The sequence below is a fragment of the Propithecus coquereli genome, unplaced genomic scaffold, assembly GCF_000956105.1.
Source record: "Propithecus coquereli isolate 6110/MARCELLA unplaced genomic scaffold, Pcoq_1.0 Scaffold473, whole genome shotgun sequence".
In the NCBI taxonomy this organism is placed as follows: domain Eukaryota; kingdom Metazoa; phylum Chordata; class Mammalia; order Primates; family Indriidae; genus Propithecus; species Propithecus coquereli.
This window is the reverse complement of record NW_012150541.1, coordinates 2,420,533-2,448,410: the sequence shown is the minus strand read 5'-3', so window position 1 is coordinate 2,448,410 and position 27,878 is coordinate 2,420,533. Positions and strand designations below refer to the sequence as shown.

The 27,878-nt window shown below is 45.9% G+C and overlaps 1 protein-coding gene across 1 annotated transcript; it reads right to left on the bottom strand.

Annotated features, from left to right (window-relative positions):
- Window positions 1-289: 289 nt before the first annotated feature.
- TEX36 (testis expressed 36) lies at window positions 290-12,225 on the bottom strand. Its single transcript, XM_012655345.1, has 4 exons — window positions 12,175-12,225; window positions 6,778-6,909; window positions 6,006-6,086; window positions 290-586 (listed from the first exon to the last, which is right to left on the bottom strand). Exons 1-4 carry the CDS (start codon window positions 12,223-12,225, stop codon window positions 290-292), a joined length of 561 nt encoding a protein of 186 aa, XP_012510799.1.
- Between the last annotated feature and the right edge of the window lie 15,653 nt (window positions 12,226-27,878).

Here is a 27,878-nt window from a genome sequence, read left to right as displayed (position 1 = left end):
TTTCCTTCGTATTGTTTGAAATTTTAATATGCAAATGTAATCATGTATTAAGGATGTATTTTTTAAAACTCCCCCAAATGTAAAGGTGGTAATCTCAAAAGTTTGTTTACACATGGGATTATTGTCACGTATCTTTATTTTATAAGAATTTGAATGTTTTTCAATTTTATTAAAAATCATAAAGGTATTTCAAAAATTAAACGGTAGTGCTGGATCAGAAAACACATACTTTTAAGATGTCTGATGAAATATAGATATTACAAAACTCATCAATAATCTTCTGGAAGGATTAGGGATCCAGTGAAGAAACGGTCTTTTTGTCAATAGTAAACCTTACTTTTGGCTTCTTTTTCAAAAACTCCGTATAGCTTCGCTCAGGAATCAATTTGAAAGTGCTCCATATCTCATCGTAATGTCTTGGAAAGCGTCTGAAAGTTGAGACCACCATAGCTTCCTTATACACATAAGATATTTGGTTATTTGAAAAACCGTCAAGATAAGAGGGAACGTAGTCACATGTCCAGAGATTGAAATTTCTTGAACTGTGTTGCCTTTTATCTGGGGAGATCTTCTTACGTCCCAGGCCCTGGGAAGAGTTACAAGAAGATTAGGAGGAAAATATTCATGCCCACATAGTTGTGAGGTCTTTACTAACACCAGGTACATGGCATGTATATGTTTAAATGCCCCACAGGACAACTGTCACGAGGCCTCCTTTACCAACCAGGTGAGGGCCCATAAAATCCTGGCAGCGTTTAGTTATTGTTCTCACAGGCTCCTGGTGCCACCAAGGGAACTGGACTTCTAGAGACCTAACAGGCAGAACCAGAGAGAGTCCAGCCAGAAACAGCCTGTTACCCAGCCTCTACCCGCAGGGACCTCGGGCAGGTTCCCTGCCCCGCAGCGGCTCAGTGGGCAGATGGCTCTTTCTCCGAGAAGTCTCAGGAGGCTGGAGCCCTTCCTGACCCTGAGGGTTTTCCAGAAGGAAGCAGCACCTTTGGGTCTCGTTCACTCTCAGCACCTTACGTGTGAACCTGAGAGTTACTGTGTGTTCAGAAGTGTGCGTACAATTTGGTCACACCTAGATGAAAACTGAGACAGAAAACACTATCCTGACACAAAAGGCTGAAAGGAAACAGAGGTTAGATTACCAAGATTTTATTGACATCAGTAAAGTAAGTTTGTTATGAAGGACCAGTGTTGGGGTCGCAGCAGGAGAATGAGGGCACACTCAAGTTAGGGTAACGTGAGGAGAGTTTATACAGGATCTATTTACGTACACATGGGTACGTGTAGGGGGACCCCGAGGGGCTGTGCTATGGCTCCAGGTCCGAGGGGCTGGAGCAGGAATGTGGCCCACACAGATCAGCCCCCGGGGCCAGAGTGGGCAGAAAAGGGGACAGTGGCTGGAGGACACGCAGCAGATGCTGGGCACACTGTCCAAGCACCCTTCCAAAAACTTACTTGAGGATGCCGAGAAACTAGGGGAAAGAGCTGCAGGGAAAGTAACAAGTAAAACTTCAAATACTTACAGATAACATGACTACGAAATGTATTGGAATTTTAGGAATTAACGAAAAGGAAGGAAGGAAGAGAGGGAGGAAGGGAGAGAAAAAGAAAGAAAGAAAACAAACTGGACCTAAAATTCCAATTCGTATTAAATTTATCCCTGAGCAAAGCTATACAGAGTTTTTGAAAAAGAAGCCAAAAGTAAGGTTTACTATTGACAAACAGGCTGTTTCTTCACTGGATCCCTAATCCTTCCAGAAGATTCTTGATGAGTTTTGTAATATTGATAATTCATCAGACATCCTAAAAGTATGTGTTTTCTGATCCAGCACTACCATTTAATTTTTGAAATATTTTTATGATTTTTAATAAGGTTGAAAAACATTCAAATTCTTACAGAATAAAGATATATGACAATAATCCCATGTGTAAATAAACTTTTGAGATTGCTACCTTTACTTTTGGGGGAGATTAAAAAATATATGGTTACATTTTCATTTTAAAATTTCAAACACTACAAAGGAAGACCTAACTAGAGAAGTCAGGGCCACCGCTTTGAGCCCCAGGTTGAAGTCTGGGAATGACATCTCCAGGAGTTGGGAGAACATGACCTGGGCCACCAACACAACAGCTCCTAGGAAGGGAAGTAGGTGGGATAAAACACTCCAGATGGCTTGCCTTATACTTGGGGAAAAGCTATATATATTAATTTTTATATTAATAATTATAATAATATTTGTAATAATATATTTTTATATAATATGCTATAATATATTTATAGTAATATAGTGTTAGTATATTTCTTAAACATTTATGCTTGAGGGTAACTACTAGTAGAACATCAGTAGAAGTCAGAGGGAGCAAATAAATTCAACCAATCTAGCAAAGTCAGGAGAGGGAGAAAAAAAAAAACCACATTTTGTTCTAGTAGAGGTTAAAAAAAAAGAAACAAAATATAAACATAATAAATAGGCAACAAAGAAACAAGATGGCAGACATGAAACCAAGAACATAAATCGTCATAATAACGTGAATGGGTTAAATTCTCATATAAAGAAACAAAGATTGTTTTTTAACCATGCTGTATTTTTTTTTTTTTTTTTTTTTTTTTGAGACAGAGTCTCACTCTGTTGCCCTGGCTAGAGTTCCCTGGTATCAGCCTAGCTCACAGCAACCTCCAACTCCTGGGCTCAAGCGATCCTCCTGCCTCAGCCTCCTGAGTAGCTGGGACTACAGGCATGCGCCACCATGCCCGGCTAATTTTTTCTATATATTTTTAGTTGTCCAATTAATTTCTTTCTATTTTTAGTAGAGACGGGGTCTCGCTCTTGCTCAGGCTGGTCTCGAACTCCTGAGCTCCAATGATCCGCCCGCCTCGGCCTCCCAGAGTGCTAGGATTACAGGCGTGAGCCACTGCACCCGGCCTGTATTTTTTTTTAATTTTTCTTTCTCTTTCTTTCTTTCTTTTTTTTTTTTTTAGAGACAGGGTCTCACTCTGTCACCCAGGCTTGAGTCCTGTGACGGGATCATAGCTCACTGCGGCCTCAAACTCTTAGCCTCAAGCAATTCTCCCACCTCAGCCTCCCAAAGCTCTGGGATTGCAGGCATGAGCCACCATGCCTGGCCCTTCGCCATGCTGTATTCTCCTTATAATAGAAGACAATCCAACACAAAATGACTAAAAATTATGAAAACAAAGGAATGGAGTATAACATAAGGAACAAAAGCTAGCAGAAAGAAACAGTGACAATGCTGATATTCATGGCTAAAGGCACTAAAGCATCTAAAGAGGGACACTTCATATTGATAAATGGCAAAAGCCACCAAGAAAATAAAACAATCATGATTTTTTCTGCAGAAAGATATGGTATTAAACTATATAAGGCAGAAAAACACTTTAGAAATTCAAGAATAATTTTAGAAGCAGAAATTGACACAAGACAAAAATTAAGAAAAGGATGTGAAAGATTTGAATAAAATAATTAACAGCCCTGAATTAATAAAGAATATTGTAACCAACAGGGGGGAATATATATTCTTTGTAAACACCCATGGAACACTTGTTAAAATTAATCACATATAAGACAACAAAAATAATCTCATTATTCAAAAAATAGAAAGTACAGATTATACTCTTTAAAACTTACTATAACCCATAAAACTAGGTACTAGCAACGAATAGATGATCTTAAAAAAATTCTAACCATATAGAAAATGCAAAACATTCTTCTAAATTTTTTTTAGTAAAAAGAGAAATTAAAACAATTAAATCATATACTATTTGGAAGCAAATAATAATAAGATCTTAAAAATTATTGCTTTAGATGTAGCCAAAGCAATAATCTGAACAATATTCATAGTTTTTATAAATTTATTAACAAAAACAATTGCAAGTATATGAATTACATATTCAACTGAAAAAAATTTAAAAGAACAGCAAAATAAGAGTATTTTAAAATACATTATACCAGTAAATTTGAAATGTTAGATAAATTTTAGACAAACACGCATCAGCAAAATCTACCCAAGAAGAGGTAGAAAATTTTAATAGATTAATAATCAAGGGAGAAATGGAAAAGGTAGTAAAAAACTAACTCTAGGCCGGGCGCGGTGGCTCACGCCTGTAATTCTAGCTCTCTGGGAGGCCGAGGCGGGCGGATTGTTTGAGCTCAGGAGTTCGAAACCAGCCTGAGCAAGAGCGAGACCCTGTCTCTACCAAAAATAGAAAGAAATTAATTGGACAACTAAAAATATATAGAAAAAATTAGCCGGGCATGGTGGCGCATGCCTGTAGTCCCAGCTACTCGGGAGGCTGAGACAGGAGGATTGCTTGAGCCCAGGAGTTTGAGGTTGCTGTGAGCTAGGATGATGCCACGGCACTCACTCTAGCTCGGGCAACACAGTGAGACTCTGTCTCAAAAAAAAAAAAAAAAAAAAAAAACTAACTCTAAAAAAAATTATCAAACTGAAGTAATTTTATGAGCAAATTTTATCTAACTTTCATTAAACTGAAAATCCAAATGTTACGTGAACTATTTCAGAACATAAAGTTGGAAAGCTTCCAGTGCTTTCTATGAGACTATTATAACCCTGGTAAAATATATGTGGTACAATCCTGTTTATGTAGTTAATAAGATATACATTTATGTGTGTATGTTTGCGTGTAAATTGCAAAAAATTCTCAAATTCTTGCTAAACCATTATCAGCAGTAAATTATCAAGGTGAGATTGTGATGAAGGAAAAATAAGGATGCAAAGTGTATTTTTAATTTTGTATAATTCAGTATTGTCTGAGTTCTTTAAGGACATATGTTACTTCGGTTATTTAGAAAACAATATTAAACATTCCATTTAGCGGGCCAGGCAACGAGGATGTTCCGGTTCTGTTTTCAACACTCTGCCAGAAGCAAACCAGATTTTTTAGGTTAAGCCCCTTCGATTTAGCTGAGACCCTGTAGCCTAGAGGAGAGGGTCACTTCGGGCAAGTTGTTTAACTTCACTGGTTCTCAATTTTCTCATCTCCAAGTGAGGGCGAGAGAATAATCAGCCCACAGCACTGCTGTGAGGATGGAACGAGACACTGTGAGATGCTGGCATTTGGCACACACTTTATGTGGGGCATTGTTAACATCAGCATCATCATGGACTTCCAGGTTCAGTAAGGATTCTCGGAGGTCACGGGGTACAACCTGCCACCTAAGGTATGTTAACCCTGTGCGGTCCAGTCTGGTGGCCACTAGCTATTGAGCACTCGCAACCTGAGTGCAAATTGGTATGTAAGATACGTGTAAAATACAAACTGCATTTTAAAGACTACCTTTGGAAAAAGGAATGTAAATATCTCATTCATTTGTTTATATTGATTACATGTTGAATTGATAAATTGGGAAATTACTGAGTTAAATAAAATATCTTAAGTTAATTTCACCTGTTTTTTTTAACTGAATGTGGCTACTAAAAAATTTTAAATTCCATATGCAGCTTGCACTACGTTTTTGTGACACGGTGCTGTGCTAACCACCATGCTGCCAGACTTTCTGTTCTCCAGCGACGAGGAACTCAACTGCCTCTAGAGAAGAGGCAACCCCAGCCATTAAGAAATCCTTCCTTACATTCTGTAAGCACCCCTCCCTCTGACCTCTCCTCACAGGTCCTGCTCTGCCATCCAGAGACACGCATAGCAGTCCCTCCTTCCCACGGAAGACTTTCACAAGAAAGCCCACAAAAGAGACAATTTATGGGAAGGCACTTGGAGAATTATAAAGTGCACATAAACCTAGTCAGAAATCCGGTGCAGATTTTGAAAGCTGCATGGAACTTAGCCTCGAGCGTTTTTTTTTTTTTTTTGTAACCTGTTAGGAGTCTAGTTTAAGACGCCGCTTTGTGTTGACCTTGCTCCAGTGTTGAGGTCAGTCCTCTATCTTCAACGCGCCTCCGAAAACCTAGAGCCCTGACGTCGCTCCCGTTTCGTTAGTAGCGTGGAAGGAAATACTCACGGACTCCACGTAGTAGCCAGAGTTCTCGAAATTGCGCCGATTGTCGTGAACGGAGAAGGGGAAGTTGTTGTTGACTGCTTGCTGGAAGAGAGCAGGGGCGGAGGTGAGAGGTCGCACGTCAGAGCTGCGGGATGCTGTCAGAACCGGGGTGCGGTGGCGTGGAAGGAAGGCGGATGAGGCCAAGCGACCTCGAAGTAATACAATTAAACCCGTCACCAGAGATGGAGCAAAGAGGACGCACATGTGCACGTCAGCTTAGGGCTTTGAACTCAACCTTATTGCCAGGGTTCTGAAAATCATAAAAATTCTCTTTCAAAATACCTTATTTGGAGGCAAGGATGGAAAAGTGTGTAGGCTCATGGAGCCAAAACCTGGGGGTGACTTTTGAGGCCGTGTAGACCAACTTCTTCATCTGACCAATAAGGCTCCAAGAGGACAGAGCCCTGGCCCAAGGTCGCGGGGTGAGTTTGGCAGATGTGAAGTCAACACCTCCTTCTCCTTCCTGCCACTTGAGTGCCCCTGAAGCTGCTCGTGCATCAGCCGGGGAGGCAGAACGAACTGCGAGCTGTGACCAGAGCTGCTGCTTCTTGTCCACAGACAGCCTAACTTGGCTGGACCGGGAGGCAGCTCCTCGGAGAGCACCAGGCTAAGAGGTTGGGGTGCAAAATGAGCAGCCTCTTACAAGGAAGAATGGTCTGGCCCCGAATGCCAGTGGGGCCCTGCCCTCGGAGACCTCAGGAGCGTGTAGCGGGGGCCAGAGCTCTGGACTCACCTTCTCCCGGATTTTGTATATTGGTGGTAGCTTCTCCTTCACTTGCCGGGACAAATGTGGATTCTGGGGCTCTTTTAACATAGTACTTGTGATGGATTCTGGTGTCCTTCGCGTCAGTCCAATGTGAGGGAACTGGAAAAACAGCACAAGGCTTGATTAAAACCAGACACATCTGGCTCTATAAGCCAAGTATCAGGGCTTCGTCTGTGTAGTGATTAAAATGCAATTTGGGTACTTCTGGCATGCAATGGAAATGGCATAATTTTTGCAGTTTTCAAGTATTCTTTCCAAGACAAAAAACATTGTAATGGCCCAGAGCCACCACTGCTGGTTGTTTCAAGTTACAGGGGCCACCCCTGCTGCGCTGGAGCCTGGCTGTGTTTCCACAGCCTGGGAAGGAGGGTGTGGCCCTCAGAGGGTGAGCAGGCTGCTCTGAGAAGACAGGAATGCGTTATTTGAGATCCTCCTCTGGTCGGGGAGCTCCGGTACTTGGCGCCTAGGATCCAACCCACGTCCATGGGGTGAGCCGACTTCCAGCAATGTAGGTGTGAGGTGGACCCTAGACAAGGGGCAGGGGAGCAGCGAGGGTCCCAGCTGCCTCTCCGCTGGGAATGTGGGACGGTAGAGGGTGGGCAAAGAAAGAGGGGGTAGAAGCGTGGGAAGCAAGAAAAGTGAGGACAAGGAGGATTATTTGGGGATGCCCTTGCGATCTCCCTACGGAAGGGTGGGGAGGAAATAGACTGAGCAGAGGGAGGTGGTCCAGGCCAGGGCCTCAGTTGACCCTGCAGAGAGCTCTGGATGTGGGGTGGCCCCTTCAGAGGTGGGGCATGGGGACCCGGCCTCTGCACACCCTAATCCATCAGTTATTGGAAGACTGACCCCCAGGAAGAGGGGGTGGCCTCGGGAGGTCAGCCAAGGCATCCCTAGGGGTGGACGGGGAGGGCCACACTGTCTGCAGCCAGAGCACTGAGTCCTTCCTCCCTGGAGGGGATGAGGCTGGCACTTGATGGCCACAGAAGCTCAACCCAACTTATGTGAATGGCACCTCTTAAAAGCCACCCCGACAAAGTGACCTCTCAAGTAGGGATCTCTAGGTGAAGAAAATGAGTGGAAATTAAAAGAAGCAAAAGACGAGACCCGACTCTTGGTGAAAAATCCCAGCATCACAACGTGGTTGGGACATGGGCTGTAGATTCAGAGGGGCAGAGTCCAACCCCAGCTCTCTCTCCTACTGGGTGAGCTGGATGCAAGAGACTTAACTTTTCCAAGCCTCAGTTTCCCTATCTGTAAAATGGGAATAATTGGTAGATTTGAGTAAGAGAGAAAATGCATGCACCCCGGTAGTGCTCACCTACCGTTAGCCGGTTCAGGTTTTGCTCACAGCTGTTCCCTCCCTTGCCCCCAAACCCATGGCTGTCACCTCAGGCTGGTACTCCTTCCTTCTTTTTTGGTGTCTAATGACATGGGCCAGCACTGCTATTCTCTCTCCAGTCCTCCTCAAGTCACAATATAACTGTATATTCAGGTAGCTTTTGATTAACATCTGCACAAGAGTGTGTGCAGGAGGCTGCCATTTCTGTGACAAGCTGGAGGGGCTTACATCACGTGTGTCGGATGCTTGGAGGTGCGTTCTGTGCAGGATGGTGGGGAATTCTCTGAGAAACAACGGCCTAGATGACACACAGCAGTGGCTAGACCTCTGAAATTCTATGCTGAGTGGAGAAAAGGAAGAAAGAAACAGAATGACATCTATAACCCAGCACCATTTGTGGTAACTGAGTCATCCAAGCACACAAACAGCCACACGAATAGAACTCCCATTACACACACTCGAATGGCTCCGTGTGGGGTGAGGAGGGTAGGAATGGGGGTCAAAGGCCATGAAACAACCATGCAAACCAGCCCGGCTTCTTGTGCGTAGACTCTCCCAAGGACATGCGGGAAACTGGCCACAGGGTCCCCTCTAAGGAGGGATCAGGGACAGAGGGGACTTTCTTTACACTGACCATCATTTTGTACCAGTTCCACGTTTCTTAATTAAATGCAGATATTACATTGTCTCTTTTTCCACAACAAAAATAAATGTATTTATTTCTGATTAGAATGGTAATATTAATACATACTGCTGGCCTAAAAAAACTTAAAGAAAAACATTAAGGAAGGAAGTAAAAATCTCCTACAATCTTACCACGCTTTCCCCTTAACTCTTCAGTGACCATCCTTCTCCTACATCCTCACTCGAATGTGCATCCCTATGTATGTGCAATTTTGCATACGTGACAGCATATTCTTAATGTGATTCCTAAAAATTATGAATGCCTTGTCACTTAGCAGTAACTTTTGGCTGTCTTTTCCCTCCCCCTCGTGTCACCTTTGCTGCCACCCCAGATCACAGTATTAACAGCTGAGCTCTCGTGTGATCGCATACAGACACCTATACACGCGAGAGGACTTATATCGCTTTACAAAAATTGGATTATGTTATACACACTGCTTTGCACCTTGCTTTTCTCACTTAACAATATAATCTAGAATTTTTTTCCAAGTCAACCTACGTATTTCTAATTCATTCTGTATTCTATTTTTTAAATGTTTTCAAACAATTATTTCTTAGAGGTGAATATAAATAATACAAAGGGCCTTCAGGCTGGTAACCTTTCCTTCACCCTCACTCTGGTCTGATCGAGTCTCCATTTCTCCCTGGGAAGCTGTGGAAACTCAGGCCGCGGGTGGGGGATTGTTCTAACGTCGAGAATGATGGCTCTCACCAGTTAAATGACAACTGCCTTGGGTTCATTTGTATTCTGCAAGTCTGTGAACTAGATCGCTGTAAAAAAAATGGCTCTAGCATTTTAATTTCACTCTTTTAAAATATATATTTAATGGCTATAACATGATAGCTGTGAAATAAACCCTTCTGTTAGATATTGTAACCGTGAAATATAGCTTTTTAACTAGTTGGCGGTGAAATTGGCGCCGCATTCAATCACTCAATGACTGAAATATTAAACAGGAAGGTGAAAGTGTGTGGAAAAAGTCTTTCCTACCCGGCAACAGCCAGATTACAACCGGCAAGGTCAACTGCAAAATGACTGTCACCTCTAATGTGGCAATTACTGTCCTCCCAAATGGGCTGCTGCTGACTCAAAGCCAAAAATTTCTTTAATTTTCCCAACTCATCTACAAGTTACTTTGGAAACTTCATGATCAGCACTATTCTTTTTATGCTCTTAGGTGCTGACAGAGAAAGGATTCATGCCAAGGGCTCAAGCCAAACCCCGGGGGACAGTGGCTTTCCTCCTAAAACCTGGGCACTGGGTCACATTCCTGGGCTCTTGAAGGAGGATGAAATGAATGTCTATCTATGAGACGATGATTCTCGCTTTCTCCCTTACGACAGAACCCGACTTTGGGGTGGCAATGTGCCGGTTAGAAAGTACCTCCCCAGACTCCCTTGCAGCTAAATTGGCCGTGAGATGGGAGCAGAAGTCTGCGGGGCAGGACTCCTAGGAAAGCGTTATTTTCCCAATAAAAAGGGACAGACTCAGGTGACAAGTGCCTTCTGTCTTCTCATCCTTTGACAGTCCCCTTATTTTCCTTCCTAGGTTGTGGACACACTGCCTAAAGGTGGTAGCCCCCACACTAAGGAGGGCAGAAGAGGACGCTGAAAAGCACCTGGGCCTCTGATGACTCCCTTGGGCAGCTGTCCCAGCCTTGGCCTGCCGACTTCTGGATTTTATTATTACTTGAGAAATATAAACCCCTATTTGGTTAAGACACTGTGGCGGCCTTTTATAATACACAGACAACACATTCCTAACGAATAAGAGGGTGATAGACAGAGGGGAAGCTACTAAGTCTGAGAAAAATGTTTTTCTCTTCATGGGCAAGTAGCATTATGTAGTTGACACTATTTCTTATTTTACTTTGACTGCCAGGGAACTCAGAGTCAAATCTGGCGCCCAGATATCTACAGTGCAGACCATTATGGCATACACATCTATGTTATGTATTTTCCCAGTCTCAGCCTCTTATTGTAAAGTATATTTAAACTGGTTATGAATTTTTATTTCATTTATACTATTTTTACTATTTTATTGTGTATATTTTTCATACATTACTTTAAATTTTGTGGAATGAAACAGGGTGTATGTTATGTGTGCGTGCATAAATATATATACACATATAAACACATGTGTTCTAGTTAGAAGAAATTGAGCAGCTACTATGTGCTCATGCATTATACTGAGCACTTGTGAATGTGTCATTGACCCTCACAATAGCCCCGTACCCTTGGGACACTATGCTCACATTCTGCACAGAAAGAAACTGAGATTTAGAAAAACTAACCTACTTAGCCAAGATTATGTGCAAGTGGGTAAGTCAGCCAATTTTTTAAAGCCTTCAGACCTAAACTTGCCGAAATCTTTTCCATTTTTTTTTTCTCTTTTAAACAAACAAAATTTCTAAAACATTTTCTTCCTAGTGCTGCCCTAAAATAAGTTGACATCAGGTTTTCCTGTGTCTCTCACTGTGAGTATAAGGAGGACGCAGGCAACAGGCCACTGCTGTGATTCCCCCTTGACCTTTCTGTGAATGAATTGCAGGAATTAGAAATGGAACGACCTGTCAGCACATGAAATACACATGTTAAAGAGCAAATAAGAGAAGCACTTGGGTGGACAAGGCTGAGACCCCACACTTAGCAGTGACCCAAATGTTTCTGGAAGATGGTAGAACAGTGATGAATCCCACTGAGCATGTAAGGACATCGAAAGGGAGGTGTCTAGTGAAGAGCATGAAGCTGGAAAGTGAGGTTTTCAAATGATCGAGATGAGTGAACGATGCGTTCCTAGAACCTTCTTTCACAGTCTGGTGGCAGTAAGGGAAAGAGACCGTGAGCCAACAGGAATTTGTGTAGAGATTTCTAGTATAAGACTAATGCCTTCAGTGAATATTTATTGAGTGCCTCCTATGCTCCGGATTCCATTCTAGGCATTGAAGATGCGTCCGTGAGTAAAAAGGACAAGGACCCCGGCCCTCGTGGAGCTGATGCTCTAGCAAGGGGAGACGAGTGATGCACGTAATGCAGGTTACATAGTATGTTAGAAGACAGATGTTACAGAAAAAGGAAAAAGAAGGAAGGCAACAGTCACTGCCTAGTGGACATTTACAAGGTTCTAGTGTGCTGAGCATTTTACGTGCATTATTTCATTCAATCCTTCTGAGAATGTTAGGAGATTCCCATTTCACAGATGAAGGAACTGAGGCCAAGTGATTTGTCAAAGGTCATGCCGCAGTAAGTAGCAGAAGTGGGATCATCTGAACCCAGTTCTGTGCCCCTGACCACACCCACATGGCATGAGAAAGATTTGCGGGGAGCACTGTCTTCCTTACCCATCTTCCGTCCTTGTCTAAAGGTGGGTTGAAGCGCCTCCCTTTGGCCATTCTCTCCAGGAAGCCGAAGGGGGCTGGGATGGACTCCCTCACCTCTCCATGGCATCAGCCCTGTGCATCTGGAAGCCACCCCTCCTCCTCCTCCTCCTTCTCCTCCTCCTCCTTCTGGGTCCTGATCTTTGCTTCTCAGCCTTTGCCAGGAGCCGGGCCGGGGAGCCCATTGTTGCCATGGAGTGGGTGCTCACGCATCACAATGGGTGCGGAGTCCTCCAAGCTCTTGGAGCCTCCCTGCCACTGGCTCTTGCAGCTGCGGCTCCCCAAGGTATGAGGCAAAGAGCCGCCAGGTCCCAGCTGAGGACGCCCTGTGATCAGGTCAGACGGGAGGACAAGACAATCTTGGGGAAACAGCAAACTCTGTTCCCTCTAGGTCCTCAAACCAATAATATTTGAGTTGGATATACCCATGGTAACCATCTGTCCCAACCTCTTACTTTTCAGAGAAGTAAACTGAGTCCCAGGCTTGGGCTGACCTTGTCCACATCAATAACACGGCTGCGCCTGGGACCCAAGCCTCCTGCCGTCCCTTCACGGGAGCCTCTGTGTCCCCGCTCAGACCCAGCCGTGGGACTCGCTCACAGCCACCCTGACCTGCCTGACACAGCAGTGGGGCCACGAGGAAGTAACATTCATGAGTCATTGTCATATGCCAGGCGCTGTGCTAAACTAAACACTTTCACCTGTTTTGCTTTTCCTCCGTGACAACCTTCAACGTTTACAAATAAGGAAACGAGGGTCACACAGTGACGGATGGGGCTCCAGAAGTCACTCCAAGGTCATGGGACAGCTCCAGAGCTCACGACGAGCCTTTCCAAGGGCCACCTGGCCTCCCTGAGGCTACAAAGGCTGCTCCTGAAATCTGGCCTTTCTCTCTGGGCCCGCACACACAGGTCCCGCCTCCCCGCTACTCCCTAACGTGCTTTCTGCTTTTCTCGCTGTCTTTCTGCTCGCTTTAATGCTGTGTCTGGCCAGTTCTCTTGGCTATTCCACGTGAGGATGAGAGCGCACACGTACGGGAGAATCTGTCCAGCTCTCCCTTTTGCTAAGAAATTGTGCCCCAACCCCCCCATCCCACAACCTTCTCCCCGAGTATTCTAACGAGTTGCAATGGCAGCGATGCAGGACCTTATCCTCGGCCAGCACCGCCGGTCCAGAGAGGAAGGCTGCCAGATGTGATGCCAGAGGTGCCACAGTCCTCTGGCCACTGTGACGCCAACAGCCGCGTGCTAAGGAGAGAGGGGGAAGAGCTGGTGGGCAGCCTCTTCGGGTGCTGGGGGGCTGCCGTACCAGCTCTAGATAGGCGATCCTGTCATGTATGCCATGCCGGGAACACTCCCTGGGTTTCTGCTACCTGCTGACAAACCCGTTGCAGCCGATACGGTGCATCTTCAACTTTGCCTGGCCCGGCTGTCTGCCCCCCGATGCCGTGGCGTAAATGTGCCCTCTCAGCTGCGGCGCAAGAGAGTCCTGCTGTTTCGCAGCCTTGCCAAGGCTTGATATTTTGATTAGGAGCAAGTCTGGCTGGGACGGAAACTCAAAACAACAGGGGCTCACACACGGTGGACATGTATTCTCTCTGCGTAAACGACGTCAGGAGGAGGTCATCCAGCCTCGATGTGACAGCTTGCTGTCCAGGGCCTCAGAGACGAGCCTGCCTCCCACTGGTCACACTCAGAGGGCCCCAGAGGTGGCATCTGCATTCCAGGCAGCAGGGTGGAGGGAGCGAAGTAGCCAGGAAGGGGCGTGTCCCCATGTATCACATCAGACCAATCCCAATCCCTTGCGTCCTGACACTCTTGTCATTGGCTCAGCGGCTTCTAAGGAAGGTTCTGGCAGCACTTCCTCTCCTGGGCCAGAGCTTAAACCACATGGCCACGCCTTGCTGGAAAAGGGGGTTGCAAAATACGCTTTGTCCTGTGGGATCATTGCCCAGCTGAAGGTTTTTTAACCTTGGAAGAGACAGAGAACTAATATCAAAGGACACCCAAAGTCTCTGCCAACCTAATGGACGTTCTCTTGCCTTTAATTTGAATTTCCCTGAATTCTGACGAGAGCCATGGGGCAGAAGAGGAGGAAGCACTCCATCCACTTCTCAGCACTGTGGTTACGCAGGACCCTACAAAACACTTTGCAAACTCTAATGTACTTTGCAAAAATAAGGAAGGACACATAGAAAAAGCGCTTCAATGTTTCCTAAGTACTTTCACATGCTTTGTTTTGTGTAACTTTCACACCAACCCTAAGAGATGTGCCGGTTATTTCCTTTTTGTGTGTATCCCACCCCCTTCATTCTCCATCTGTCCCCATCCGGTTCTGCACCCTGGAGTCGGACCTGTAAGGACCGGATCAGCTATTCCCTGCCCTTTGGAAGTACTGGGGAATCGGATGGGCAGGAGAGAGGCCAAGGCAGGGTGTGCTGGTGAATGCTTTACAGCCGGCTCTCAGAGAAAAGCCTGATTTGTCGTGGCATTTGCCAATTTCTGTGTGGTGTGTATTCCGCCATGGTGGATTTCAAGCTAATAACATTGCTGAACATGGAGTTGGGAAGAGACATGCACAGTAGGCTCCTATAACATCACTGGGACAAAGTACTGGTCTCCCAGGCTCTGTCCCTCCCAGGCCCTAATTTGGAAGGGGCTGTGTTGGGCAGCCCGTCCCCGAAAGCTGCAGCTCTCGCTTTGAACAGGTCCCTCTCCCTGCCCCTTTGGCCTAGGGGTGGACAAGGTGTCCCACTCTTGCCGGTCCCAGGGAGCTGTACCATCTTTTGTCAGTTCTGTGACCCTGCCCACATCTCTGGAGGACACCCTTCATTAAACTTCCCTCTGTCGTGGAGTGTGCCATCGGTTTCCCTGCTGGGACACTGATGCTGAAGCAGATGTTCGTAATGATGTCCACCCACAGATGAGGAAACTGAGTCTCAGTGAAGTGACTCACACACAGACACATAGCTCATATATGGCGGAGCCCAAACTAGAGCCCAAACGTACTGAGGCCAAGTTCAGCGACAGCCTCAGACAGTGGTCATTCCATTGCATTTCCTAGACGCTGTTAAGTCACTGGGCAGTGACTTTACAAAAGAATTCCTTTCAATTCCCTTTCCTTAATCTGCATAAAACAGGGCCCATGTAAACGCCTACCACCTAGCCACAGTCCCTCACCGAGGTGAGCTCTGGTAGTCCAGGGGCAAATGACTGACATCACGTGCCACTCCGGTGGCCATCAGTGGAAGCAAAGCAGGACAGCACCACACAGGTGAAAGCGACAGGCCAGGGATGTGTTCTGCTGCTCCTGCAGCCTGAGACTAAAGGTAAAGTCAGTGAGGAGGAAGGAAGCCGAAGGCTCAGAATTTAAAAACCTAAAAACAGTGCCATTTCCAACATTTTACGTGCATTCGCTTTGTCTCCACCAATGGAGCAGAAAATCTTTTAGAACTGAAATCCCATTTTTAAATATATTTTGCATCTCCTCTATATTTAGTCTCATGCTCTTTTAAACAAGGTACATGATTGTTGGTTAAGGTATATTCCAATTTTTTCCTTTTGAATGACTGTTAAAAGTTCTAACAAATTTGCCCAAGGAAATCAAAACTGAATAGAGAAAATCCAGCCAGGAAAAATGAAATTTCATTTTTCTTCAGCTAGGATTTCACAGTCACAAGTTGGGTTAGGACTGTTCGTTGTCGATGTTATTATTTTCAGAGGTTTGGATGACTGGGCTGCACTTTTCAACCCACCATTCTGAAATCAAGCCCTGCAGCACTCGGGGAACTCAAACCACGGGGGCTGAGAACGTCAGCTGAGCTCCGTCCTGCCGCTGCCTTGGCACACGAGGGCCCCGCGAGGGATGCAGCGGTTCAGAGCGGCCTGCTAGGGAGTGTCTATGACGGCAACACTGAGCGCGTGGCAGGATCCAATCGCTCATTCAACAAATGTTACTGCACATCCACCATGTGCCAGCACTGAGGCAATTCCCAAAAGTCAGTTCTTTATAAATAGCAAATCATGAACCGAGCAATACATCCAATGGCCAGCACCCCCGATAATCCATTAGCCAAAAAGTATTTTCACTGAGCATTTATAGCAAATTGTTTTTCCCAATGTATTTTTTGGCATGACAGTTGCTGTGTACTTTGAATTCTCAATCTTTTACATCCAAAGTGTTAAGAATTTTATGAAAATTAGATGCACCTATGTCTTCCATGTATTAATATTGCCAGTGAAGTATGTCATTCCTTGTTTCATTAATGATTGTCTGTCTTTTGCGGAGAGAAAGTGGTAGAATTATGAGGAGTTTGTAAGAATGTTTTCACGTGTGTGTCTACACATGCCCACCCCATGAGTGTACCCACAAATGCTCACATCCTACACGTGCAGGCATGTTATGGTTTGTCAGTTTGTCTGCCACCAAATGAAAGTTTCATTTTCATGTTTATGTCCACAAATCCTGGACAATTAAACATGCATTTGGGGAAGGTCGATCTATCTGTATGTCAAATGTTGACTACCTGAGAAATTCTCAGCTATCTGAATTATAAAGCATGTTTTTGTTTCACCCTGCAAGGGTGAGTCTGGATTCTTTCTGCAAATAGCAACCAAATCGAGGTGACCCAATTGCAATTATTTATTATGAAACATGATTTAGGTGGCACTGATGGAAACCGTAGTGGATGTGCAGCACCTTTGCATGCCGACTTGGAAAATACTCAGGCATCTGTAACACGAAGCACATTTTTTGTTTTATGCTTTACCCTATGTTGCACACTATCTGGAAAATTAACTGCATCCCTCTCCTTCATTCTCAAGAAGACGATTCCTGGATCAAGACAAGAAAGACTAATTGGAAAAACAAAAAGGATAAGTTGACCAACTGGAAATTTATTAAATTGAAAGGTAGAAACTCATTGTAACATTTACAAAAGTTCTTGACTCTGCTGATCTGCATGACACCCCAAATTCAAATGTCACAGGACATTGTTATTGTTAATGACTAAATTTTTGATGTCCTTGTGAAACATGAATTTGAATTGCTTTACATTTTCAAATCGTTTATAGAAAAGCTTTTGGTTGATTGGTAACTTGGAGAATTGGTCACTCAAAGAAATGCTGCAACCTAGCAAGGTGTACTGAATACAGTGATGGGCACGGTAAATAAAGTCACTGTCCCCATGAAGCTGTCTGGGGGAGGAAATGGACATTGTTACACAAATAATTGGTTATGATTGTGAGAGTCACCGAGTGCTTCATGAGCATATGACAGTGGAACTCAAATGAATCTGCAAGGTGATGAAGAATGAAGAATGAGCCTTGGGAAGAGGAGACAGCATCCCAGGCAGATGGACAGCCTGTCGGAGCCCTGATGCTGGGAGGAGCTTGGCTCACTCAAGAAACTGAAAGGAGGCCAGGGGGGCATCTATGCCATGGAGAAGGGCACGGGTCGGAGCAGGGGCTGGAGGGAAGGGCAGGGAGGTAGGGCACCAGGGCAGTGCCGAGAGTTGTGGACAGGTACCTTGCCCTCTGTGACCTTGACCAGCTGGCAATGTCAGTAGGAGGCAAAGATGCAGGGAACAGGCAACAGAAACAACAACAACAAAAAAATCAGTTGAGAGCTTTGGCCTTTTGAAAAAAAGCACCACAGAAATATGACTCATCCTAAAATGCCGCAGGCATGTTGAGTGTTTTTGTTCTTTCTCTAAATTCCAGAAAAGACAGGTGAAAATATTTAGTTTGATTCCGGTTCCTCCACTTGTCGGGATTTTTATTCCTGTTTCCACTTCTGCGTTCCAGTGTTTGTTGAGATTTACATGAAGACTTGACGCTATTGTTTTCGCCCCCTGGAAAGACAGCTGCTTTTGTCCTCTCGCAGTTTGAGCAGGCTAGTCCCCGAAAACACAGAATAAGAGACAGCAGTAATTACACGTGTGGTTCAAAATGAACGGCACTAAAATGGAAAATGCCAGCCCCCAGGATCATCAAGCAAAACGGCAAAATAAATATCTATTTTTCAGCTGAAGAGAAAATGAACAGTGTCTTAGCACATGACAGAAAGTTGATCTCTACCCCACGCGGGGAGAGAAGTGGGGAGGCAGGGTCCCTAAACGGAGGAGAGATCTGCGGGCCTTTTAAAAAGCTCCCTTCTCCTCTTATTTTGTACTATAAAACATAATGGAGATTTCATCAACTTGGCAGGAAATTGCAAGCTAATAAAAGAGCCTTGTTACAAAGATAATAAGAAGACAAAGTTGTAAAAGACAGACTTGGGCCGAGTTCTGGCTTTCGGCTTCACTTTCTCCAACTCTGCAGGGACCCAGGGTTCAGCAGCTCGGTTAATCACGTGACAGCCATCAGGACAGTTTGTCCCTTCCTGCTCCTGCTCTTTCTTCACACTCCAGGGACTTTTTGCCCATCGGTGTGCCTCGAAAAGATAAATGGGAAATACGCACAGCACCAAGTCTTACCACGTTGCCTTCCACACAAGCCCCCTGCTTGCTCAGTGAACGACGCCCTGACAGACAGCCAACAGGGCGTGGCATCGAAGCCAGTCTAGATACGTCCCTTTGCTCAAGGGATGACTGGCTTGTTCTTTGCGGCCTTTGGCCTCCGCCCTGACTTGCAATGTGTATTGCCACCAAAACATCAGCTGTCTTTTTTTTCCGGCTAATGTTCCTGTGTGATGTTTGCCTTGGCTGTGAGTTAGGGAACCCTCCGACTAGGACCTTGCTGCTCCAGCTGTGGTCCTTCGAGAGGTGACGTAGTCTATTCGAAATGCAGAATCTCAGGCTTTTCCTTAGAACTACTAAAGCCGAATCTGCATTTTTACAGGATTCCTTGGGTGATTCCTGTGCTCATTAGAGTCTGAGAAGCGCCACCTTAGAGAATCCTGAGGCATACCCTTGCCACGTCTGTTTTCAACACCTCCTCAGTTCTTCCGAGGAAAGGACAGTGGGTTGAGGGTGCCCCTGGGCACGTGTGACCTTGCACCTGCAGGTCAGCCTCATCGCCACCTGCTGCCATTGACCGGACGGTGATCACTGTACTGCTGGGCTTTTAAAGATTTGGAAGCCAAGGTAGGAGGCTAAAAGAGTGAGTTTCAGTCATGTTTACCTAGAAGGTTTTGCCTAAGGAGCTCCGGACCTTTCTAGACTGTGGCACGCCCACCTTCCGGTGTGCCTGAAGTGGAAGGAGGGAAGTGGATCATGTCTTCCCCTGGAGGACCCTGAGACACATGCTGTTTCTTTGCACAGTTACATAAACACGCTGCAGTGTGGTTGTCTTAATGTTTAATTTAGATTGCTGCCCCATTGATTCGACTGTGGCCCAGCACATGAGCGCAAACCAAATCCGTGGTTTTGCCATGCCACGGTCCAGTCGTTTCGACTGCACAAGAATGACCACATAAGGGCTGTGCGCCTAATTAAGTACTTAGTCAATAACCCACTCCCTCTGGACTGAGTCATTTGCTCTACCCATTGCGGAAACGAGATCAAGCTGGGCAGTGAGTGTGGGTAATTCATGCAGGAAGAACTCATTTAAGGTGAGGGTGGATTGATTGGAATTGGTTATTTCAGATGCGAGAGAGAGAGAGGGCTCTGCCTTCTCAGGTGATTCCAGGGTCCCTTGACAAACAGCAAGGGAAGGTCTGTGTCCAGCCACCGGGAGCGCAGGTGCGCCCGGGGACTGTGTAGTGCTGGCGTCCCAACGTGGAGATGTTTACCTCACCCTGGTGGGCTCAGAGATTTGGGAACAGACTCTGTCATTGGTATGCATACAGCTCAAGGCTGTATGATTTTTTTTTAAAGTAATTTGATGCGTCTAATTGTTCTGCGGTGAGATAAGAACACTCCATTTTATCTGAAGTCACAAGACAGCTTATTGACTGCTCTGTCTTACTGGTACAGCACATAATAGCATTGTTAGGGGAAATGTCAGCAGAGGCACTGAAGGGTGGAAAAACACGAAATCAAATTTCTCACATGACAATAGCTCAGATATTTGTTGGGCTTTTGCTTCCCCCGAGTAGTGGCTGAGGATTCTTTTCAGGCTGATTCGATCAGCCACGGTAGGGTGTGTGTCCAGCCAACCTCGCCAGCATTTATGCATTTCACAAGTCCTCTCCTCCTCCTCCTCCCCGGAGGAGGGATGCCTGCCCTTCCCCACACGTTGCCAGTCTCTTCTTCGCAGAGAAATCATTTCCGTAACATCCCGAGCATCCTGACTTCATATTGTATTCTTTCATCAGCCATCTGCTGGGGTAGATGCATCCGTAAGACATCTTCCTTCGCTGGCATAATTAAGAGATTCTCTCCCTTTGAACGCTGTGTTACATTTACATTCAAAGTTATTTTGCTGTCTTTGCCCTTGCCCTCAAGGAATTGTGGGAATTCAAGTTAATAGGCTTTTAATGGTTCTGTGATAACTGTGATTATAAACTGTGAATCAGATCGAGGGAGCATCCAAGTTCAGCCGCATTTCATGCAAAGCCACCACTGTTGCCTTTAATGCTCTGTGAAGATTTGGTTTTCAGTGTTCAGACACCACCATCCTTAAAAAAAAAATTAAAGGCATCTCATTTCATTTGCTTTGCAATTGCTTTGATAACAATTTTAAAGCTTTTAACTACACATTCTCCTTTTGATATGTTAGCGGTATTTAGAAACACATCCTGTTACTAAAAATTAAATTTCAAAGTCTACAATTGTGTTTCCTGCTTCCTTTTAGAGAGGAAGACGCTGGGTTTATTTAAAACACATGCAACATGTTGGACACACATACACACACACACACACCCTCTGCCTTCAACCTTTCACTGCCAAATATTTAGAAATAAATTTTTACTGTGTTCTCTGAACATGTAATTACTGCTTTGAGGCTAGTTAATGAAAATATACTTTTCTTTGAAACATGTTGGCTTTCCTAAATGAGCCTGTCCTTGTGAGTCCATAGATGAATCGATTTGAGCCTCCTTGAAAAAAGAGGCATTCTGATCATTGCTGCCAGATGTCTTAAGAAAGCCTGCCAAGCTGGGGCTGGAAACACAGCCTTAAAATAGTAGGCACGTAATTGCGCCACCAGCCAATTAGGGCCCTTAGAGCAAATAAGCTCTCATCCCATTGGCCAGAACAGCTATGACTTTTGCGTGGCCTGCCCAGGGGCACTCCAGCAAGCATCTTCCCCTTTGTTGCTGGCCTCTGAAAGGTTACAGTGAATGATCAGCCCTCAGTTTTAAAAACTGCCTTGCTGAAACACCTTAGCTCCCTGCCCAGGAAAATACCTATGGCCATCCTTGAACACCAGGCCATCGTCTAGGCAAAACAATTCCTGTGATTGGAATACGTAGTTCCAAATGGCAAAGCCCTTGCTGATGTTGGCCCTTAGAGAGAAGGTCTTGCTCTCAGGCAGGGGAGTCCTCACCTATAGGCTCTCCATCGGGGGTTGTCCAGTGGGAAACTGAGTAATCGAGCAACAGACATACTGCCTTCTTGAATAAGCACCATCTAAAGTTGGAGACTGCATTCACCTCCATTTTAAGAAATATTTGAACCAAAGGCAGTGGGAAGGATCAGATCCTTAAAGACCAGATGGTCTGTAAGGAACAAAGAGCTGCTGTAGTAGGAAATCTTACCTACAAAGGTTGGCTCTCGCCTTAGGCACTGTTCAATGGTGCTGCCAGGCCTGGCATCAGGACCAAGAATTAAGAAATTACTATTGGCAGCAAAGAGTAATTGAGCAGCAATGGCTCCAAAAAAAGCCTTAAAAATATCCATATTTTATGATCCAGCAATTCTGCTTCTGAGAATTTACCCCAAGAAAATATCCATGTATTTGCACAAAGATTTATCCCTAAGTATGCTCAGTATAGCATTTGTTAGGGAAAAAAATTGAAGCATAATATACAATAGTCCTCTCCTTATCCGAGAAGAATATATTCCAAGACCCCCAGTGATGTCTGAATCTGTGGATAGTACCAAACCCTAGACAGATAACTCCACCTTGGGATTTTTCTACTTTACGATAGTATGAAAGTGATAGGCATTCAGTACACTCCTTGACTTACGATGGTGTTTGGCTTATGGTATTTTCAACTTACCATGGGTTTATTAGGATGTAACCTCAAGGTTACATAAGTCGAGGAATATCTGTATATACTATTTTTTCCTATATATACATATCTGAGATAAAGTTTAATTTATAAATTAGGCATAGTAATAGATTAACAACAATAAGAATAAAATAGAACAATTAATAATAACGATATGCTGTAATAAAAGTTATGTGACTGTGGTTTTCCTCTCTTCTTCTCTCTCTGTGTCTCTCTAAAAATACTGTGATATCTTTGGCACTACAGTTGACCTGGGGTAGCTGGAACCGAAAAAACAAAACCAAAGATAAGGGAGGACTACTGTAAATGCAATGGAAGCCAAAGTAGTCACGAACGATGCACAAGAATGACACAGAAAAATATTTATTGTTCAATAAAAAAGAAAGGTAAGGCTGGTGTGGTGGCTTAGGCTTATAATCCCAACACTTTGGGAGGCTGAGGCAGGAGGATTGCTTGAGGCCAGGAGTTCAAGACCAGTCTGGGCAACATAGTGAGACCCCATCTCTTAAAAACAAAAAAATTAGCTGAGAATGGTGGCAGTCAGCTAGAGTACTAACTACCCAGCAGGCTGAGGCAGGCAGCTCGCTTGAGCCCAAGAGTTTAAGGTTGTGGTGAGCTGTGAGCTGCGATCACACCACTGCACTCCAGCCTGGGCATCACACACACACACACACACACACACATACAAAGGTAAATACATATATGGAATTATAGAATAATCCTGTTTTTGTAAAAATTTTTACACATGTTTATGGAAAAAAATGACAATTTACACAAATATTTAGAATTATTTTTTTTCCAAATGTTCACAGTGAACATATAATGCTACTGTGATCAGAAACAAAATTTAAAGATTTTTTTTTTTTAAAGACAGCATGACAAACCAAGCAATGCATGATCAATGATAAGATCTTGCAATGTCTTGCAGCGGTTCAAGACCCAGACCAGGAGAAGGATGTGAAAATTAATCTGCATGGTACAGAGAATCACTGTCCATCTGGTAAGCACAGAGAAAATCAGACCGGCCGTGGTCAAATCATGGATTTGCATGTGTTCCAGAAAGTGTTTCACAGGCAATCCTCTGAATTATGTCAGGTGCCACAGTACGTAAGAGGTGGTCCCTACTCTGAGGGCCTTACAGCCTGACTGAGGAATTGTCATGGAAGGATTGTCATTCAACCCCGTGGCAGGAAGAGAAGTTCTCCTGTCAGTGCCTGTGGCGTCCACTTTAATAAGCCTGCGTTATGGAACGTGAAGCGTATAAAGCTTAAAGTCTGCTGAGACATGACACTTGGCCTTACCCCAGACTCTTAAGAGGGAAGCTTTGCAGTCAAACAATGAGGAATAATAAAGCTCCAAGTTCCAGTAAAATCCCTGATAAGATCTTTAAGCAGGAAGGCCAGGGCCTGCTAAAATGTCTTTATGGGTTCCTCCAAACACAGTCGTGAAATTTGCAAAGCTTCCACCCTCAGGAATCAAGCGCACCCTCCTTGTCTTGAGTGTGGCTCCTTCTTGTTGACGAGACCTGTTCGTCCGTTACCCACCAGGCCCAGTTTCTCCCTCTGGGGTCTGACAGGCAGGGTAAGGAAGTTGTGTTGAAAACTTAAAAAACCCAAATGGCTAAAGCCCCACCAATCCACTTTCATTAAATAAAGTTGATTAGTTCCATATTGAATATATTCCCTTGTTAACCCCCATATCAATATCATTCATATGAGGTTATATTTTTTTTTCTGTTAAAGATGAGCAATTTCATCCTGCATCTTTATTGATCATATTTTCTGGATTTTAGTGTCCTTGCACTCTTTGCTTTGAAAAAATTGCTAACCTGTGTTCTAACCCAATCTCCAGTGGAGTAAAACAATTTAAAACGCATATCCAGAATTATTTGTGGTCTGTTCTCGAAGTCATACTTGAAAACAAAAGCCCCCTGGATGCTAATCCTCACTATTTCCACTATTTCCTCACTAAGTTTTCAGGAAAACGTACCAACACTTAAAATGTCAGCAGTGAAAGTCCTGGGAGAGCCCACCGAGGGATGCTTCAGAGGCAATATTTCCCTGGGGGAAGGGCAGAAGCTTTGGTGGTAGCCAGCCTGGTTTTGCACCCTAGCACTGCCACTTACCAGATGTGCCATCTTAAGCAAGTTACTTAACCTCTTGGTGCATCAGTTTTCTTATCTGTAAAATGGACATAACAATAGTGCCTACATGGGAACACAGTGGTGGCTGGGACAGAAGGAGAACGGGACCTAGGAAACCAGCAATGAGCAGGGCCGAGCTGGGGACCTGGTTCAGCTCGGAGGTTCTGGAATTCTGTCCTAGAGTCAGGGCTTTGAGACGTCAAAGTAGGCTGTGGCATAGGCACATCCAAGGAGCCCACCAGGAAGGCCCGAATTCCCACCATGGGCCGCCCCACTGACTCTCGAAGGTCCTGACCTTGGTGGGGTCTGCCTCTCACGTTGTCTGCTCCGCTCAGACACGCGATCCCTGCAGCTGTGTTGGCGGCAGTCCTTATGGTGTGGGGGCAGGGGAGTGCAGCTGGGTGCACGTAGCTCGGATGAGGGTGAGGAGGGGTGCCCTGGAGAAGGGGCCCAGGTACTAACTCGGGAGCCCGGAAGGCTCAAGGCAAATACGGACTCTTTACTTCAAATACGGAAGCTTTGCTGCAGTCTCAATTCAGGTCTCCCCAGGAAAATCACAAGCAATGACAAGCTCTTTAATACGAGTTCCGGCTACAGGCCGAAGATCAAACGTCGCTGAACCAGAGTGAGGAGAGGAATGACAGCCAAACATCTTCCTTTTCCGCACTCCGACTGTAATCAGCTCTCCACAAGGTCGTCGCAGCACCAAGGACAGTCCGGACACCTCCTGGCTCTCCTCGGTAATGGACGGAAGTAATGGTGCAGATAATCTGGCCAAATGGCGGGTAATCCAAAAGCCATTTCTGTTGGCCTTGGGAGAAGTTTCTATGCTCGTTCTGAGTGAGGGTGCACAGTGAGATCTGGGCATGGCCTGGGGTCCAGGCTGCGCTCAGGGGAGGGCCTCTCCCCTCCGGCGACGGCGGCAGCAGCAGCAGGCTGTGAGTTCTGTCAGACAGCAGGCCGAGAAGAGGTCGACCCAGGAAGGGAAGTGTGCCGGCAGTTCTCCCTCTGCCCTCCTGCCTCCGTCCATCCTCATCCTTGCTCTGCCCAGAAGGCTGGCCCTGCTGCCACGTGGCCCCGGCTCCTTCGCCCTCTGGCTTTCAAGTGGCTCCTGTGAGCCACAGGAGATGGGGGCAGAGAAAGGAGAGAAAAGCTGGGCTATTTCCTCCCTGCCTCCTTCCTGCCCTGGCAGCCCGTGCTGTCTGTCTAGTAGGCTCCGTGTCCCTCCACCTCCTGCCTGACCCCAGCTTCCACTGGGTTCCAGGAGCGCCGTCCCCTCCCTCGTCCCTTCAGCCCCAGGGCTGGTGAGAGAGCCTTGCCATCCATGCGGCTCCTTAACACCGAGCCTTTCCTTGTTCATAAAACCAACCGGGCAAGCTCAAATTCCCACCTGCTGCTGGCAGAGAGAGGGCGGAGAGGGCAGGGACGCAGCTGGGGCTGGGGCTGGGGAAGTCGAGCCACATGGGTATCTCAGGGCTGGCTCGGGGACAGCCCCTCACCAGGTCCTATGACACCCACAGCCCCACACTCCATAAAGGGCATCAGGGACGTCCCTCCTGGGTCTCTGTCCAGTGTTGGGAGCTGAAATTTCCCTTCTCTGGAGCTTCCTTCTCCAGTCTCATTCTCTGGAGACCGGGGTTGGGACTTCATCAGCAGACCCTTTTGTCGGTCACTGGCTTCACGATCTCGACCCTGACCCTATTTTCTAGAATTGTGACTCACATTCTTCCTCCTTCGTCTGCTTGACACTCCGGGTTTCTGTTGGTCAAAGCCATGGCTGCTCCGACTTTTCTTCCATAACGATCTATTGGATTGTTCTTTTGTTGATGGGCAATTCAGTTGCTTCGGATAGTTCTTAAATCTAGTTGTTTTCCAGAGTTTCCTACTCCTGTGGCAGCACCGTCTGTCCAGTTCCACACCCCAAAGACGTAGGTGTCATCCCCGTACCACCCTCTGCTCCGCTCCCATAATCCAAACCATCCCTGAGTCCTGGCTCATCACAGCTCTCCAGCCCCGCTTCTGACACTCTGGTGTAAATCACCACTGTTTCTCATCCAGACGACTGCCTCCTCCCTGGAGTCCCTGCATCCACACCGCCCTCTCCACCCAAGCCATTCTGCACCTGTGGTCTTTGAAAAACATGAATCAGAGCATCAAGTCTTAAAATCTCTTTAGTGGCCCCCACTGTACCGAGCACAGACAGTCCGTGGTGTGGTGTGTGAATGACCATGTGTTGTGCAGTCTGCTCTGGGCCCCGCCTTTGTCTCTGGCTGCATCTCACACCGACACCCTGCGCTCCATCTGTGAACCACACTCCCCGCCACCCTGTGGTCTTTGTACGGTTCCTCGCCCTGAATGCTTTGCCCATGCTCCAAACTCCACCCTGCCTATTCATCCTTCAGATCCCAAATTCCACTTCCTCAGAGAATCTAGAGCTCCTCTAGACTAAGTCAGGGCCCCCAGTAGAGGTAGAAACCTGAACCTTTCCTGAATCACCCGTCACAACTTGCAGTGTGACATGCATTTATGGACAGTTAGGTCCATAACCCAGCACCCATCCCTGGTCTTCACTCACCATCACATCTGGAGCACCTGGTGTGTGCCGGTGCCCAATAGTCTTGAATGAATGATTTTTTTTTCCTAGTAAAAATATGCTACCGAGAAATTTCATGGCAAATTGACCACATACTTCTATTCCCTCTCCTTCTGGAAACCCTCCACCAAAAGTCTCTTTCAAAGTTGTAGAACCAGAAGAATAAAGAAAACCAAAGAGGAGGCCATAATGAAAGAAAGGCCGCAGCACATGTTTGGAACATAAAAAGCGGGTGGAGAAACAGTAGTTGATGTAGCAAACAGCGGCAGCTACATCCCAGGTGCCAACGGGAAGTTAACCGGGTGGCACACAGAGCCGGGGGAACCAACCCGGAGGCTCAGACACCAGGGGAGGTGGGGGTGGGGCAGGGCAGGGCCCAAACAGAGGATGGTTGCAAATCTGTGTGCAGAGGGGTTAAGCCCTTGCCCCCTTCCTGCCCTGTGCAGCCAGGCTGCTACTTCCCTTCTCGACTCTAACACCACCAGTAAGAGAGAAGAGGCTTATTCTTTGGAGAAAACGAACCTAAGGGTCTCCACACGTGAGAAGATGAGTCAGGGAGTTGAGGAAGAACAGCTAAGTTGACCTTTCCACAGCTGGGGAGAAAAGCCCTCAGGTACAGGGAGGCAGGTACTGACAGCTGGGAGGTGCCCGGAGCACACTGAATGGTCTCAGGATATAGGCAGGGCAGGGACCGTGTCCCTCACAATAAACAATGTGACAGTGGGAGCTGATTCAATCCTGGATCAGAAAAAGAAGGCAGCTAGAAAGGATGACTTGAGACCGTTTGGGGAAATTAGAATACGGACTCCGTATCAG